General features: G+C 40.3%; 1 protein-coding gene across 1 annotated transcript in view; it reads right to left on the minus strand.

The window, feature by feature from the left end:
* The window catches only part of LOC127451475 (ectonucleotide pyrophosphatase/phosphodiesterase family member 7-like), a 13,895-nt gene extending 2,848 nt beyond the window's left edge, over positions 1-11,047 (minus strand). Inside the window, exons 1-5 of the mRNA XM_051716207.1 lie at positions 10,801-11,047; positions 10,474-10,619; positions 9,727-10,359; positions 3,484-3,706; positions 3,175-3,304 (exon numbers count right to left, since the gene is read on the minus strand). Coding sequence (XP_051572167.1) covers positions 3,175-3,304; positions 3,484-3,706; positions 9,727-10,359; positions 10,474-10,619; positions 10,801-11,047 — 1,379 coding nt within the window. The remainder of the gene's footprint in view (positions 1-3,174; positions 3,305-3,483; positions 3,707-9,726; positions 10,360-10,473; positions 10,620-10,800) is intronic.
* Positions 11,048-13,934: the final 2,887 nt, after the last annotated feature.

A 13,934-nucleotide genomic window follows, 5' to 3' on the forward strand; every position in this document is an offset into this window, starting at 1 on the left:
TAACTTCTTTTTTTAAACATGATATAATAAAAAAATGTAAAAACAATCTTAAGATTTATACCTCGTTTATATGGAGCCCCTGAGAGGACAGGGTGGGATTTTTTTTGCTCAAATAAGTTTTGCGTTCCCTCCCAATAGTTTGCATTCCCTTGCAATAAGTTTTGCATTCTCTTGCAGTAATTTGCATTCCCTCACAATAAATTTAGCGTTCCCTCGCAATATGTTTTGTGTTCCCTCTCAATATGTTTTGCGTTCCCTCGCAATAGTTTGCGTTCCCTCGCAATAAGTTTTGCGTTCCCTTGCAATAAGTTTTGCATTCTCTTGCAGTAATTTGCATTCCCTCACAATAAATTTAGCGTTCCCTCGCAATATGTTTTGTGTTCCCTCTCAATATGTTTTGCGTTCCCTCACAATAAATTTAGCGTTCCCTCGCAATAGTTTGCGTTCCCTCGCAATAAGTTTTGCGTTCCCTCACAATAAGTTTTGCGTTCCCTCACAATAAGTTTGCGTTCCCTCGCAATAAGTTTTGCGTTCCCTCACAATAAGTTTTGCGTTCCCTCGCAATAAGTTTTGCGTTCCCTCTCAATATGTTTTGCATTCCCTCACAATAAGTTTTGCGTTCCCTCGCAATAAGTTTTGCGTTCCCTCTCAATATGTTTTGCATTCCCTCACAATAAGTTTTGCGTTCCCTCACAATAAGTCTGCGTTCCCTCTCAATATGTTTTGCGTTCCCTCACAATAAGTTTTGCGTTCCCTCGCAATAAGTTTTGCGTTCCCTCTCAATATGTTTTGCGTTCCCTCGCAATAAGTTTTGCGTTCCCTCGCAATATGTTTTGCATTCCCTCACAATAAGTCTGCGTTCCCTCACAATAAGTTTTGCGTTCCCTCACAATAAGTTTTGCGTTCCCTCTCAATATGTTTTAAATTCCCTCGCAATAAGTTTTGCGTTCCCTCTCAATATGTTTTAAATTCCCTCGCAATAGTTTGCGTTCCCTCGCAATAAGTTTTGCTTTCCCTCGCAATAGTTTGCGTTCCCTCGCAATAAGTTTTGCGTTCCCTCGCAATAAGTTTTGCTTTCCCTCGCAATAAGTTTTGCGTTCCCTCACAATAAGTTTTGCGTTCCCTCTCAATATGTTTTAAATTCCCTCGCAATAAGTTTTGCGTTCCCTCTCAATATGTTTTAAATTCCCTCGCAATAGTTTGCGTTCCCTCGCAATAAGTTTTGCTTTCCTCGCAATAGTTTGCGTTCCTCGCAATAAGTTTTGCGTTCCCTCGCAATAAGTTTTGCTTTCCCTCGCAATAAGTTTTGCGTTCCCTCACAATAAGTTTTGCGTTCCCTCTCAATATGTTTTAAATTCCCTCGCAATAGTTTGCGTTCCCTCGCAATAAGTTTTGCTTTCCCTCGCAATAGTTTGCGTTCCCTCGCAATAAGTTTTGCGTTCCCTCGCAATAAGTTTTGCTTTCCCTCGCAATAAGTTTTGCGTTCCCTCACAATAAGTTTTGCTTTCCCTCGCAATAAGTTTTGCGTTCCCTCACAATAAGTTTTGCGTTCCCTCACAATAAGTTTTGCGTTCCCTCACAATAAGTTTGCGTTCCCTCACAATAAGTTTTGCGTTCCCTCACAATAAGTTTTGCGTTCCCTCTCAATATGTTTTAAATTCCCTCGCAATAAGTTTTGCGTTCCCTCTCAATATGTTTTAAATTCCCTCGCAATAGTTTGCGTTCCCTCGCAATAAGTTTTGCTTTCCCTCGCAATAGTTTGCGTTCCCTCGCAATACGTTTTGCGTTCCCTCGCAATAAATTTAGCATTCCATCGCAATAAGATTTGCGTTCCCTCTCAATACTTTTTGCATTCCCTCGCAATAGTTTGCGTTCCCTCGCAATAAGTTTTGCTTTCCCTCACAATAGTTTGCGTTCCCTCTCAATAAGTTTTGTGTTCCCTCGCAATAAATTTTGAGTGACCTCGCAATAAATTTAGAATTCCCTCGCAATAAGTTTTGCGTTCCCTCTCAATACTTTTTGCATTCCCTCGCAATAGTTTGCATTCCCTCGCAATAAGTTTTGTGTTCCCTCACAATGAATTTTGCGTTCCTCGCAATAAGTTTTGCATTCCCTCGCAAAAGCTTGCATTCCCTCGCAATAAATGTAGATACTCAGAATATTGACCAAACAGATCAGATTTCATCATTAATTTAGGACAGTCAGTCCCTTACAATCTTCCTTAAAGGAATATTCCAGGTCCAATACAAGCATAAATGTTAAAATACTCACTATTTCAAAAGTATAACAAGACGTAAACATTATATGTGATATATATGTGATATTATAGTGTGATAAAATCGCTTACTAACCTTACCTTTGTAAAGTTAAAATGCAATTTTACAACTTCATTGCCATGACGACGCAATACTGGTAAACCATATAAGTGATTTTATCACTCTAAAATCATGTAAACACGAATACTGTTTACGTCTTATGGCTATATTTTTGAAACAGTGTGTATTTGAATCAGTGTTGGGTGTAATGCATTACTAAGTAATTAATTACTGTAGTTCTTTGAAAGAAGTAAAGTAAGGGATTACTCTTAATTTTTCAGTAATTTAATTACAGTTACTTCTAATGTAATTGCGTTAGATACTGTATAGACTCTAGAACAATTCTATATAAAACAATAGTGAATTTAAAATCGAAATTTTACGTCTAATGTTAAAATGTATGTTTCCTAATTGAACGCCGCCCCCTTAAATTCTTTGGCCAGTTCATGAATAATTTATTTGATTTATCTGAGAGAATTAAAGGAACAGTTTCATGTCTATCCTTGTATTTTTCATCTGGACGAGGTTGATAAGGGTTTTAGAAAGTAATTAGTAATAAGTAATGCAATTACTTTTCAGAAAGAGTAATGACTGTAGATGTAATTAGTAGTTAGTAATTAATTACTTTTTTAGAGTAACTTACCCAACACTGATTTAAATATTTAATGTTGTAAGTGTCTCTCTGTATCCGCGATTTATTTATGTATTTTTTTAAGTTTTTTTTTTTTTTAAATAAACGAGGGACTGGTTTAAATTAATTTCTGTGTTGATCAACATTAAGCTACAAATGTTGTAGCATAAGATTTAATGTGAGCTAACCAAACGTCCTGTGTCTTTATGATGTGAGTTAGTGATTTACCTGTTTTTGTTCTTCCTGCGCTTGTAAATGCCACGACTTAATAAAACAACAAATACAATGACCAGAAAACCAGCGGCAGCCCCCAGACCAATAAACACACTAGTGAGAATATCTCTGTCAGAGCCTTCATCTGAAACACACACACACACACACACACACACACACACACACACACACAAACACACACACAGTATTCGGGTTCAGTTGATTAGCAATTGACCTCATGAAATCAAAATCAGAGTTTTGTTACTTTTAGTTCTATATGCTAATGTACTCCAAAATGTTTCCAAAAACTTCAGGTGGTCTCACCTTCTGCCCTCAGCATGTGTCTGGTGACATCCAAGTGCCCGTCATTGGGCTCAGGTGTGATTCCCAGCAGATGGCACATCAGTGGGTAGATGTTCACTGTCTCAAACGGATCCACCTCCAGATTATTCTGGAAGTCTGGTCCCACCGCCCTGAAAAACGGCTTCATGTCTAGAGCCTCGTTATCAAAGCCGTGTTCTCCTTTATGGAACTGCACCGGCAGATACTGCAGGACAAGAGCCAGATAAAGAAGGTAAACCGAGTTAGAACAGCAGACATAAAGAAACTGATATTTGTAGAGACACAAATACCAGCATAAATATTCCAGATATTGCTGACGTGTGTGGCCATTAGGGGAAGCGATACGACCAGAATCTTACAGTATATCACGATATGAATAATTTTTATATCACGATTACGATATGTATCACGATATGGAAAGTAAAAAAAAAAAAAAAGGTTAATTATTATTGTTGTAAACTTGAATCAAGAAACTCATCATCTTCTTAAAGCATTTTACCAAAGAATTGAATACATAAGTTAAAAAATATCCAATAAAAATAAACACTTATAGGCACAATTATTTAAGTTATCTCTATAGGGAATATATAAATACAGTGGCAAGAAAAAGTATGTGAACCCTTTGGAATTAGCTGGTTTTCTGCATTAATTGGTCGTAAAATGTGATCTAATCTTCATCAAAGTCACAAGTATAGACAAACACAATGTGCTTAAGCTAACAACACACACACAGTTATAATCTTTCATGTTTTTATTGAACACATCCCATTAAACATTCACAGTACTGTGGAAAAAGTAAGTGAACCCTTGGATTTAATAACTAGTCGATCCTCTTTTGGTAGCAATAATCTCAACCAAGCGTTTCCGGTAGCTGCGGATTTGGACAATTCTTCCTTTCAGATCTGCTTCAGCTCAGCCATATTCTTAGGATGTGAACGGCTCTCTTGAGGTCATTCCACAGCATCTCTATTGGGTTAAGGTCTGGACTCTGACTGGGACACTCCAAAAGATGGATTTAGTGGATTTACTTCAATGTTTAGATGTCCTGCAACATCACCCAACTTATTCTGAGCTTCAGCTGGCACACAGAGACCCTGACATTATCCTGTAGGATATCTTGATAAACTTAGGAATACATTTTTCCCTTGATGATGGCAAGCGGTTCAGCCCCCAAAGCAGCAAAGCAGCCCCAAATCATGATGCTCCCTCCACCGTACTTCACTGTTGGGATGATGTTTTCATGTTGGTATGCAGTGCCCTTTTTACGCCATACATAGTGCTGCGTGTTCTTCCCAAACAAATGAACCTTAGTTTCATCAGTCCACAAAACATTTTCCCAGTAGCATTGTAGAGTGTCAAGTTGGTCTTTGGCAAACTTCAGACGGGCAGCAATGTTTATGTTGGAAAGCAGCGGCTTCCTTCGTGGTGTCCTGCCATGAACACCATACCTGTTTAATATTTTCTGTATAGTAGACTCATGAATAGAGATGTTAACCAATTCCAGTGTTTCCTTCAAGTCTTAATCTGTCACTCTAGTGTTATTTTTTACCTCATTGAGCATTCTGCGGTGTTCCCTTTGAGTCATCTTGGCTGGACGGCCACTTCTAGTGAGAGTACCTATAGTACTAAATCATCTCCATTTATAGAAGATTTGTCTAACTGTGGACAGATGAATATCAAAGCTCTTCCAGATAACTTTTAACCCTCTCCAGCTTTATGCAAAGCAACAATTATTGATCTATTGATTGACAATTATGAGATCTCTTTTTTGTGAGGCATGGTCCACATCAGCAGATGCTTCTTGTGAATCGCAAACTCAAAATGTTTGAGTGCTTTTTATAAGTCAAAGTATCTCTAACCCACACCTCCAATCTCGTTTCATTAATTAGATGCCAGGTTTGCCAACTCCTGACTCTAATTAGCTTTTGTTGATATCATTAGCCTAGGGGTTCACATACTTTTCCCAGCCTACAGTGTGAATGTTTGAATATTGCACTCAGTATGTACAAGAACAATACAATAATGTGTGTGTTATTAGTTAAAACAGATTGTGTTTGTTCATTATTGTAACTTAGATGAAGATCAAACCAGATTTTAAGACAAATGTATACATACAGTAAATGCAAGTAATTCTAAAGGGTTCACATACTTTTTCTTGTCACTGTATCTGAAGGCAAACATGGCCAGTTTGTTTCCTAATATCTAACATCATTCTAACAGACTTTTAGTAAAGATGATGATGTTTAATTTAAAAATCCTTTATTTTTGCACATGACACGTCATTGGTGGTTAGAATGTCGGGCTGTCTAGCCGTTTGAGATGTTTGATTTACTCATTAGCAATTGGTAAAGAAGAAAACAACTTCTCAGTAGAATTCAAATGCGTCATGTAATTTTTGTGGTCTGCGGCGCGTTATCGAGAGAAGCTGGATTGAGTAACGCGAGTGATCCCGCTCAGCGCGCTCGACACTGAAGTGAAACACAGATGCGCGTGTCAGACGAGAAGCATATTTAGCACTTATGAAGCGCTGAACGCAAGATGAATGCCATTGAATTTCCTAGAAATTGTCGGAAAAACCCCGTCCATGTCTCTTTAATTCTCTCAGTCTCACGTGAAGCCCTGCCCGATGAAAGATATGCACATGCACGCACATGCATGCACGATATAGCAAAATCTCTATCGATTGGCACTTTATATCGTCGCTATGATATATATATATACGTATATATATTGTCATCTCGCCCAGCCCTAGTGGTCATGTAAACACCCTAAATGGCATTGCTTTATCAGAGTAAGGTCATAAATGGTTTTAGCATAAACCGATCGACTTATGTAGATTTTTGCCCATTAATCCGATTTCACGTTGTATGTAAACACTTTACCTGCGTTCTTACCGGCTTATCCAATGTGCGCATGACTGTTTACATTTTGATGTCAAAATCAGAGAATAACCTGATGATTTCAAATCTCATGTAAACGCTGGTTTCTCGCATTGTCTGATTATATTTTTTAAATACGCTGATTTACGCTGAATACAACACAACGCTAAATACACTGACACACGTGACTTTATAGTCCTGGTTTATACGGGTGAGATATTACGACGTAGAAATCAAATCAGAGATTTTTAAAGTTAACATCAGATCAAAATTGACCCCATTTACATTCTCAATCCATTTTCCGGGTCTTATTTTGTATTTTTCGTTAGTGCACATAACACCAAAGACAGAAAAGTTTTCCATCTTAATCTTCAATTTAAATGTATCAGTTTTACTGTCTCCGGAAAGTTACACCACATGACATTTTTGACTTGAAGAATCAAAATCACTGAACTCAAAAACATTGTTGTCACATGACCTTGTCACGTTGCATGTTTAATTCAGCTAGTGGTATACAGTTATCTTGAAAATAAAAAGATTATTTAGCCTTTTTAATCTAATTTTGTGTAAAATGTCTTGGCAGTGGGATCAAATAATGAGTCAGAAATGAGAAATAATGATTAGCACTGAATATACTCTGTTCTTCTGAGTATTGAGGCTGCCTGTGACATCCATTAAACAGCAGGGGGCGCCACAGACTCCAGGATTTTTTTCACTGATGTTATGGTCTGGGGTTGTCATGCCAACAAGTGGCTTAAGGGGTGCAGCCTAAACCATGGGACCCTCATATGCTTAAATTCAGTAGACACAGCTGGTGAAACCTCTAAGAGAGGAGTTTTGTTTGATTGTAGGATCATGTTTGGGTTAATGAAAAGTTTAGAATGTAAAAAACAAACAAACAAACCAAAAAAAACGTAATCTCTAGCTTTGTTTGATTTACGGTTGCTGCCATGTTCAGTTGCTGCACTTGAATGATTGACCTCTGACATCTGCAGGTCAGAGGTCAACAGGCGCTCAAGGCTACCCGCTAGCGTGACCTGATCTTCCGTGTTGCCATGAGAACAGAGTATTGATTGCTAGCAATTAAAATTGAGACAAATCAGAGGGGCAAAACATTTATGCAGAAACTGCTCATTGTGTGTTTGGTTGGTTGAAAAGAGAATAAAAAAAGGCCTAATTTTCTTGAAGGCAAAATATTATTTCATTCATTTGATCTTGGGCTGAAATATGACCTGCACATGTGCTTGACAGTTTCCGTGAGATTCACCTGTATAGAGAGCAATGCAGCCTAAAATAGACAGTATGTTTATTTCTGTTATGCAATGTTTACAGCTCTCCGCTTTTATGTGACCTGGCCAGAGAGATCTGCGTAAACGAACGGTCCATAAACCATAGATAATCTATGAACGGCACGCTTTGATTCTGTGACTTAACCTAAAGCTGACACCATACCAGCGGCATTCTTACATTCATGTGAATCAATCGGTTTACGTTTCACAGATCACATTTCATGCTCTGTTTCCTGAATCTAGTTATATATAGCTCACGGCATGTTGAGAGGAAAACATTATGAAGTCCTCAATAATGAACTCTGAATTTTTCCCTCCAGACGGCAGCAGGTCGATTTAACCCCTAACAGAACTGCAGTTACAGATCAGAATGAAGAATAAACACACCACTGAAATTCAGTTTTAATCGCTACCAAATGAGGTTTTACTCTTTTCATTCTTGCTCTCATTCGTGGTCTCTGCAGTTTTTAATCTCGTCACTGCATCATTTTACTATTTTATTTATTTATTTTTTTTTAATGGCAAAATGCTTCGCAATGTCACTCTTAATTCCAGCCCGCTTAAAAAAAAACGTAAAATTTCTTGTTTTTTTATGCGCACAATTCTCTAAAAATCACGTTGTTTGCGTAAATCTTAAATTCATTCTCATGGGACGTTCTGTAAAGCTTGTCTGAGAGTGACAGTAACCAAAGGGGGTGGAGCTTAGCTTTGCAAAAGGTCATGTGATGCTTCGTAAACAATGCAAACTTGTTGGTTTTGTTGGCGAATATTGTGCTGTATTACAAAAATATCACAATTTCATATATGCTAACTGAGCACTTTATTAGGAACACTGCATACCTACTTATTCATGCGATAATCTAATCAGCCAGTCGTGTGGCAGCAGAGCAATGCATAAAATCATGCAGATACGGGTCAGGAGCTTCAATTAATGTTCACATCAACCATCAGAATGGAGAAAAAATGTGATCTGAGTGATTTGGACCGTAGCATGATTGTTGGTGCCAGATGGGCGGGTTTGAGTATTTCTGTAACTTCTGTAATGGAAACGCCTTGTTGAAGAGAGAGGTCAATGGAGAATGGCCATACTGGTTCGAGCTGACAGAAAGTCTACGGTAACTCAGATAACCGCTCTGTACAATTGTAGTGAGCAGAATAGCATCTCAGAATGCACAACACGTCGAACCTTGAGGCGGATGGGCTACAACAGCAGAAGACTACATCGGGCACTTTATTTGGACCATAGTGTTCATAATAAAGTGCTCAGTGAGTGTGAGTATTTGTTGGATAATTCCATATTTTCATATAAGTACCCTTAAATGTTTTAAAGTGTAATTTCTGCAACACTAGCACCACCAAACAGAATTGCAAAAATAAACATTGTTTTCAAACAGCTTTCTGAATGCACCCTTCATCTGCCATTGGTCAAAATATCAAATAGTCCTGCCCCAAACTTACGCCATTGACTGAGTCAACGCTATTGTGTCAGGCAGGACGGGTCGCTCAAAATGAACAGAGGAATGTTGAAAGTCCCACAGACCTGCAGTGTTAACACTTTTCAGGGAAATCAACTTACGAATGGCTAACTAATTGTATCCACATATTAACCTGGGATATTTGAACATCAGCTTTAATAAAAATGCTTAAAAATGAAATTCTGATTCACAGGCTCCTCAGTTTTTAATCAGTATCTGTGTAATTCAACAACTGACAAAAATGGTTTGCAATGTCTCACTTCATTCCATCCCATGTAAGTACAATATCAACTAATTGTTTACCCTTTTACAAGCACATTTCTTCGAAAATCGCGTCGTTTGCGAATGTATTCTTATGGGGCATTCTGTAAAGCTTGTCTGAGCGAGCGACAGTAACCAAGGGGGGCAGAGCTTAGCTAAGCAAAAGGTCATTTGATGCTTGGTAAACAAAACAAAAAAGAATTTGTTGGTAAAATTCGTGCTGTATTGCACAAATATCATAATTGAGTATAAGTATAATTACTGGATAATTCCATCTTTACACATACGTCAACTAAAAATGCTAGAAACTGAAATGCTCACCCCATTGATGACATATCCCGGATCGGCCCACAGGACGATGGGTAATATGCGGTCGTTGTGGCTGAAATGAAAGCGAGCGGGCATTTCCTCTTTCTTGTAGACGTGCAGATGCGGGTGAGCGTCTTTCAGAGCGCTGTACACTTTATCGATTTTCCCCTCTTTAGGAAGCAGCAATCCGGCCGGTCCAAAGTCCACAATATGGAAGGCCAGATCGCTGAACGAGAAGCCGGGAATCTTAGAGAGGATGATTTCTTTCACCAGTCCATTGCGATAAACGGTGCTCATGCCGTGATCAGCGGTGATGATGATGTTTAGGCGGTCGGTCAGCCCGTTTTTTTCGGCCATGCTGCGCAGGTAGCCGATGGTCCGGTCCACCTGTTTGACCATCTCCCTGCGTTCAGGTGAGTCTGGTCCGTACTTGTGTCCGGTGCTGTCAGGCTCACCAAAGTACATAGACACAAAGTCCAGATCCTGATCCCGGAACCAGGACTCCATCACCTTTTCTACGTTCTCTCGCCAGGCGGTCTCGTTGCTGTAATTGTAGTTTTCGGGCTCCACCTCTCTTACGGAGGCACTTTCACCCTGATAAGTAGACGCTGTCCCAGGAAAATGGAGGGAACCTGCCTTTAGACCCTTTATTGGGAAAACAAAACATTATTTAGCAAACACTTTCTTATCTAATGTGACGTCCAGAATGTTTTTGCTGCAGAAATATCTTCATGGAGCATCCGGCTGTTCAAGTTGTACCTGTCTCTGAGCCGTGACCCATATGGGCAAACTGCCATTGTCCCACCATTCGTTCACAAACTGTGATTTGTAGTATGACTTCTTCTCCCACGTGCTGGTATTAAACCACATGTTATGAATCACTCCATGATTCTCAATGTATTTACCTGCAAAAGGTACAGAATAAGTGCATAGATGGTGTAGGTGTGTATATTTGGGAGATTACATAAGCATGTCTGTTATGCCTGGATATCGATACAGTTTTCTAATTTCCTAATAAGCTCTCAATTCAATTAGTTTCTGATTAGATATAGATGTGTGATTTAATAAAGTAATGAGCATCTTTACCTGTCAGGATGGTGAAGTGTGTTGGGCTAGTGATGGTAATGAACGCAGGGGTCACGTATGTGGCTTTGACCCCGTCTATCGCCATTGCATCCAGGTGCGGCGTGTCCACATCCCTGTCGTAGTCCCACCTGAAACCGTCGAAAGAGACGAGCAACAATTTACTGCGAGCAGACGCCCGGTGTGCTGGAACGGGGCCCGCCAGGGACCGCAAACACAAACACAGACAGAGAGCTGCGACCCACGTCATGCTCATGCCACAGCCCGATCACAAGATTCCAGGAAAAATGCTGAGATTCCCAGCTGATATTCCGAGCACTTCACACGTGTTTGCATTTGTAACTCCCCCACCATGCCCACAATTCTCTACAGGCCAAAGTTTCATGTGGTTATCTTATCCGCTCATAATGCCAGGAATAGGCAGTTAGCAGTTTTGTGTTGAAACATGATTTACATTTGTATAAGACAACTGTATTCTAAAGAAAATGTGTTTGTGAGAGGTGTTTGCACGTGCAAAAGTTGCTGCCATGATGCTAGTGTTTTTTAGGTGGTTGCTAGGGCGTTACTCAGTGCTGGCTCTTGCTTGTCCTGCCGGTCCCAGAAGTACTTGTGGTTTTGGACACTATACTGACACCTGTCGGTTTGTTTATTGAACAAATGACTCTTATGAGCTGGTTCTTTCAATTCTACACCGCAAAACATACAATGTGGCCAGTGTAGTCCAACTCCTAAACAAATTACTCTTTTGAGCCGGGTCTTTTGAAATGGACATTGTGACAACTGCTGTCCGACTCCTGAATGAATGACTCTTATGAACTGGTTCTTTCAATTCTACACCGCAAAACATACAGCGTGGCCAATGTAGTCCGACTCCCCAACAAAAGACTCTTTTGAGCTGGTTCTTTTGAATCTGTAACATGAAACACACAGTGTGACCAGTGTAGTCTGTCTCCCAAATGAATGTCTCTTATGAACCGGTTCTTTCAATTCTACACCGCAAAACATACAGTGCGACCAGTATAGTCCGACTCCCGAACAAATGACTCTTTTGAGCCGGTTCTTTTGAATCTTCAGTGTGAAATAGACATTGTGACAATTGCAGTCTGACTCCCGAATGAATGACTCTTATGAACCGGTTCTTCCAATTCAACACCGCAAAACATACAGCGTGGCCAGTGTAGTCCGACTCCTGAACAAATGACCCTTTTGAGCTGGTTCTTTTGAATCTGTAGCATGAAACACACAGTGTGACCAGTGTAGTCCGTCTCCCGAATGAATGACTCTTATGAACCGGTTCTTCCAATTCAACACCGCAAAACATACAGCGTGGCCAGTGTAGTCCGACTCCTGAACAAATGACCCTTTTGAGCTGGTTCTTTTGAATCTGTAGCGTGAAACACACAGTGTGACCAGTGTAGTCCGTCTCCCGAATGAATGACACTTATGAACCGGTTCTTTCAATTCTACACCGCAAAACATACAGCGTGGCCAGTGTAGTCCGACTCCCGAACAAATCTGACTCTTTTGAGCCGGCTCTTTTGAATCTTCAGCGTGAAATGGACAGCATGACCAGTACAGTCCAACTCCAACTACTGTTAAGGGAATAATGTCCCAAAATCAAAATGTGGACATCATGTTTATCAGTGTGCTGATGCATGAAAAATTAATGAATTTTTTTACAGCGGCATATCATACAAAACTAGAGATGCTACTCTTTACACCCAAACTTAGAAGTTTCTTGCCAGAGGCACTTTTGTTGGCCCTGTGCCTGTAGAAGCACTTCACAGAAATCAACGGTGTGCTGTTGTGTCACGTGACTCGGTGCGGCAGAGTCTTGTGAACGGTACCTCCCCCACATCGCCCCTGGAATCTCCGCCCCTGAAGAACCACCTTAGGCTGGTTTAAATTGTTTTTTTCAGCAGGTAAGTGTGCTTATACTATCTTTGAAATGAATGCCACTTGATTTGATAGCCAGCACCACTGTTTAAAATGCAAGTATGATAACATGTAGTGGAATAATTTGTTATTTATTTATTAGTGCTTGATTAGAGTTAATCAGAGAGGACAGAGAGATAAGAACGTTTGACTGTAATTCTGTGCTGATTGTCTTCTTTTAATGACCTCTTTACACTCTTATCAAACTTATCAAAGTACATCAGATTCACAGAGAGACCTTGATGTCTGTCTTTGTCCTTGACAGAAGTTCAGGTGTTCATATCTAATCTCTGTGCAGATACAGAATTACATACATCAGCTCTTGTCTACTAAGGGGAAACTCATTAAACTCTTTAATGAACAACAGGTCATGACCAGTCTGACAGTAAAGTGTGTGTGTGTCTTAACACATAAATGAGAGCATGTAATGTCAGAGTGGTTTTAAATGTTTAAATCTGTTAATTTGATCATTGATAAGAGCTTGTTAACTTGATCACATTCTTCTGTCTTTTCTAATTTACTTTATTCTGATTCCTCACTGCATCCTCTGGATTCCTTCTTTTTAAATATCAAAACTTAAGATGTGAGCAGCCTTTGACCCTTCACGGCAGGTCTACTCTCCTCTTAACCCTGTCACCATGACAACTTACTAATGACTTCATGTACAAAAAGTCTGTAAGGGGGTTCAGTGGAAATGTGGAGGCGAGAACTGGCTTGACAACTTAAATAACAATTTAATGAACAACCAAGAACACACAAATATAACCACACACAGGGCAGCTGCCTGTAATTCTCTCTCTCTCTCTAACTGTCATCCCTGGCCGCATTTATCCCTCACGTGCCCCATCTGTCATCCCCGCCTTCCTCGACCTGGGAGGAGACAGGAGGGGAAAAACAACAAAAAACAACAAAATAGGCGAGGGAAAGGCCAACACGGCGCGACAGAGAGAGAGAGAGAGAGGAGAGAGAGAAAAAGAAACTCACTCACCAGTACTCTGATGCGCCGTCGCGTGGTCCTCGATCACTCCTCCACCCTCTCAGGCGGACGGCAGCCGCTCCTCCCCGGGCGGACCAGAGTTAGACCTCCAACCCTTAGTGGACAGAACGCCCCTCTGCGTTCCCGGCATTCCGTGGGGACACTCCTCTGCCCCTGGCAGCGGCCCTACCGCTCCAGGTGGTCGGGGAGTCACTTCCCTCCTCCC

This window comes from Myxocyprinus asiaticus, chromosome 14, assembly GCF_019703515.2.
Source record: "Myxocyprinus asiaticus isolate MX2 ecotype Aquarium Trade chromosome 14, UBuf_Myxa_2, whole genome shotgun sequence".
NCBI lineage: Eukaryota > Metazoa > Chordata > Actinopteri > Cypriniformes > Catostomidae > Myxocyprinus > Myxocyprinus asiaticus.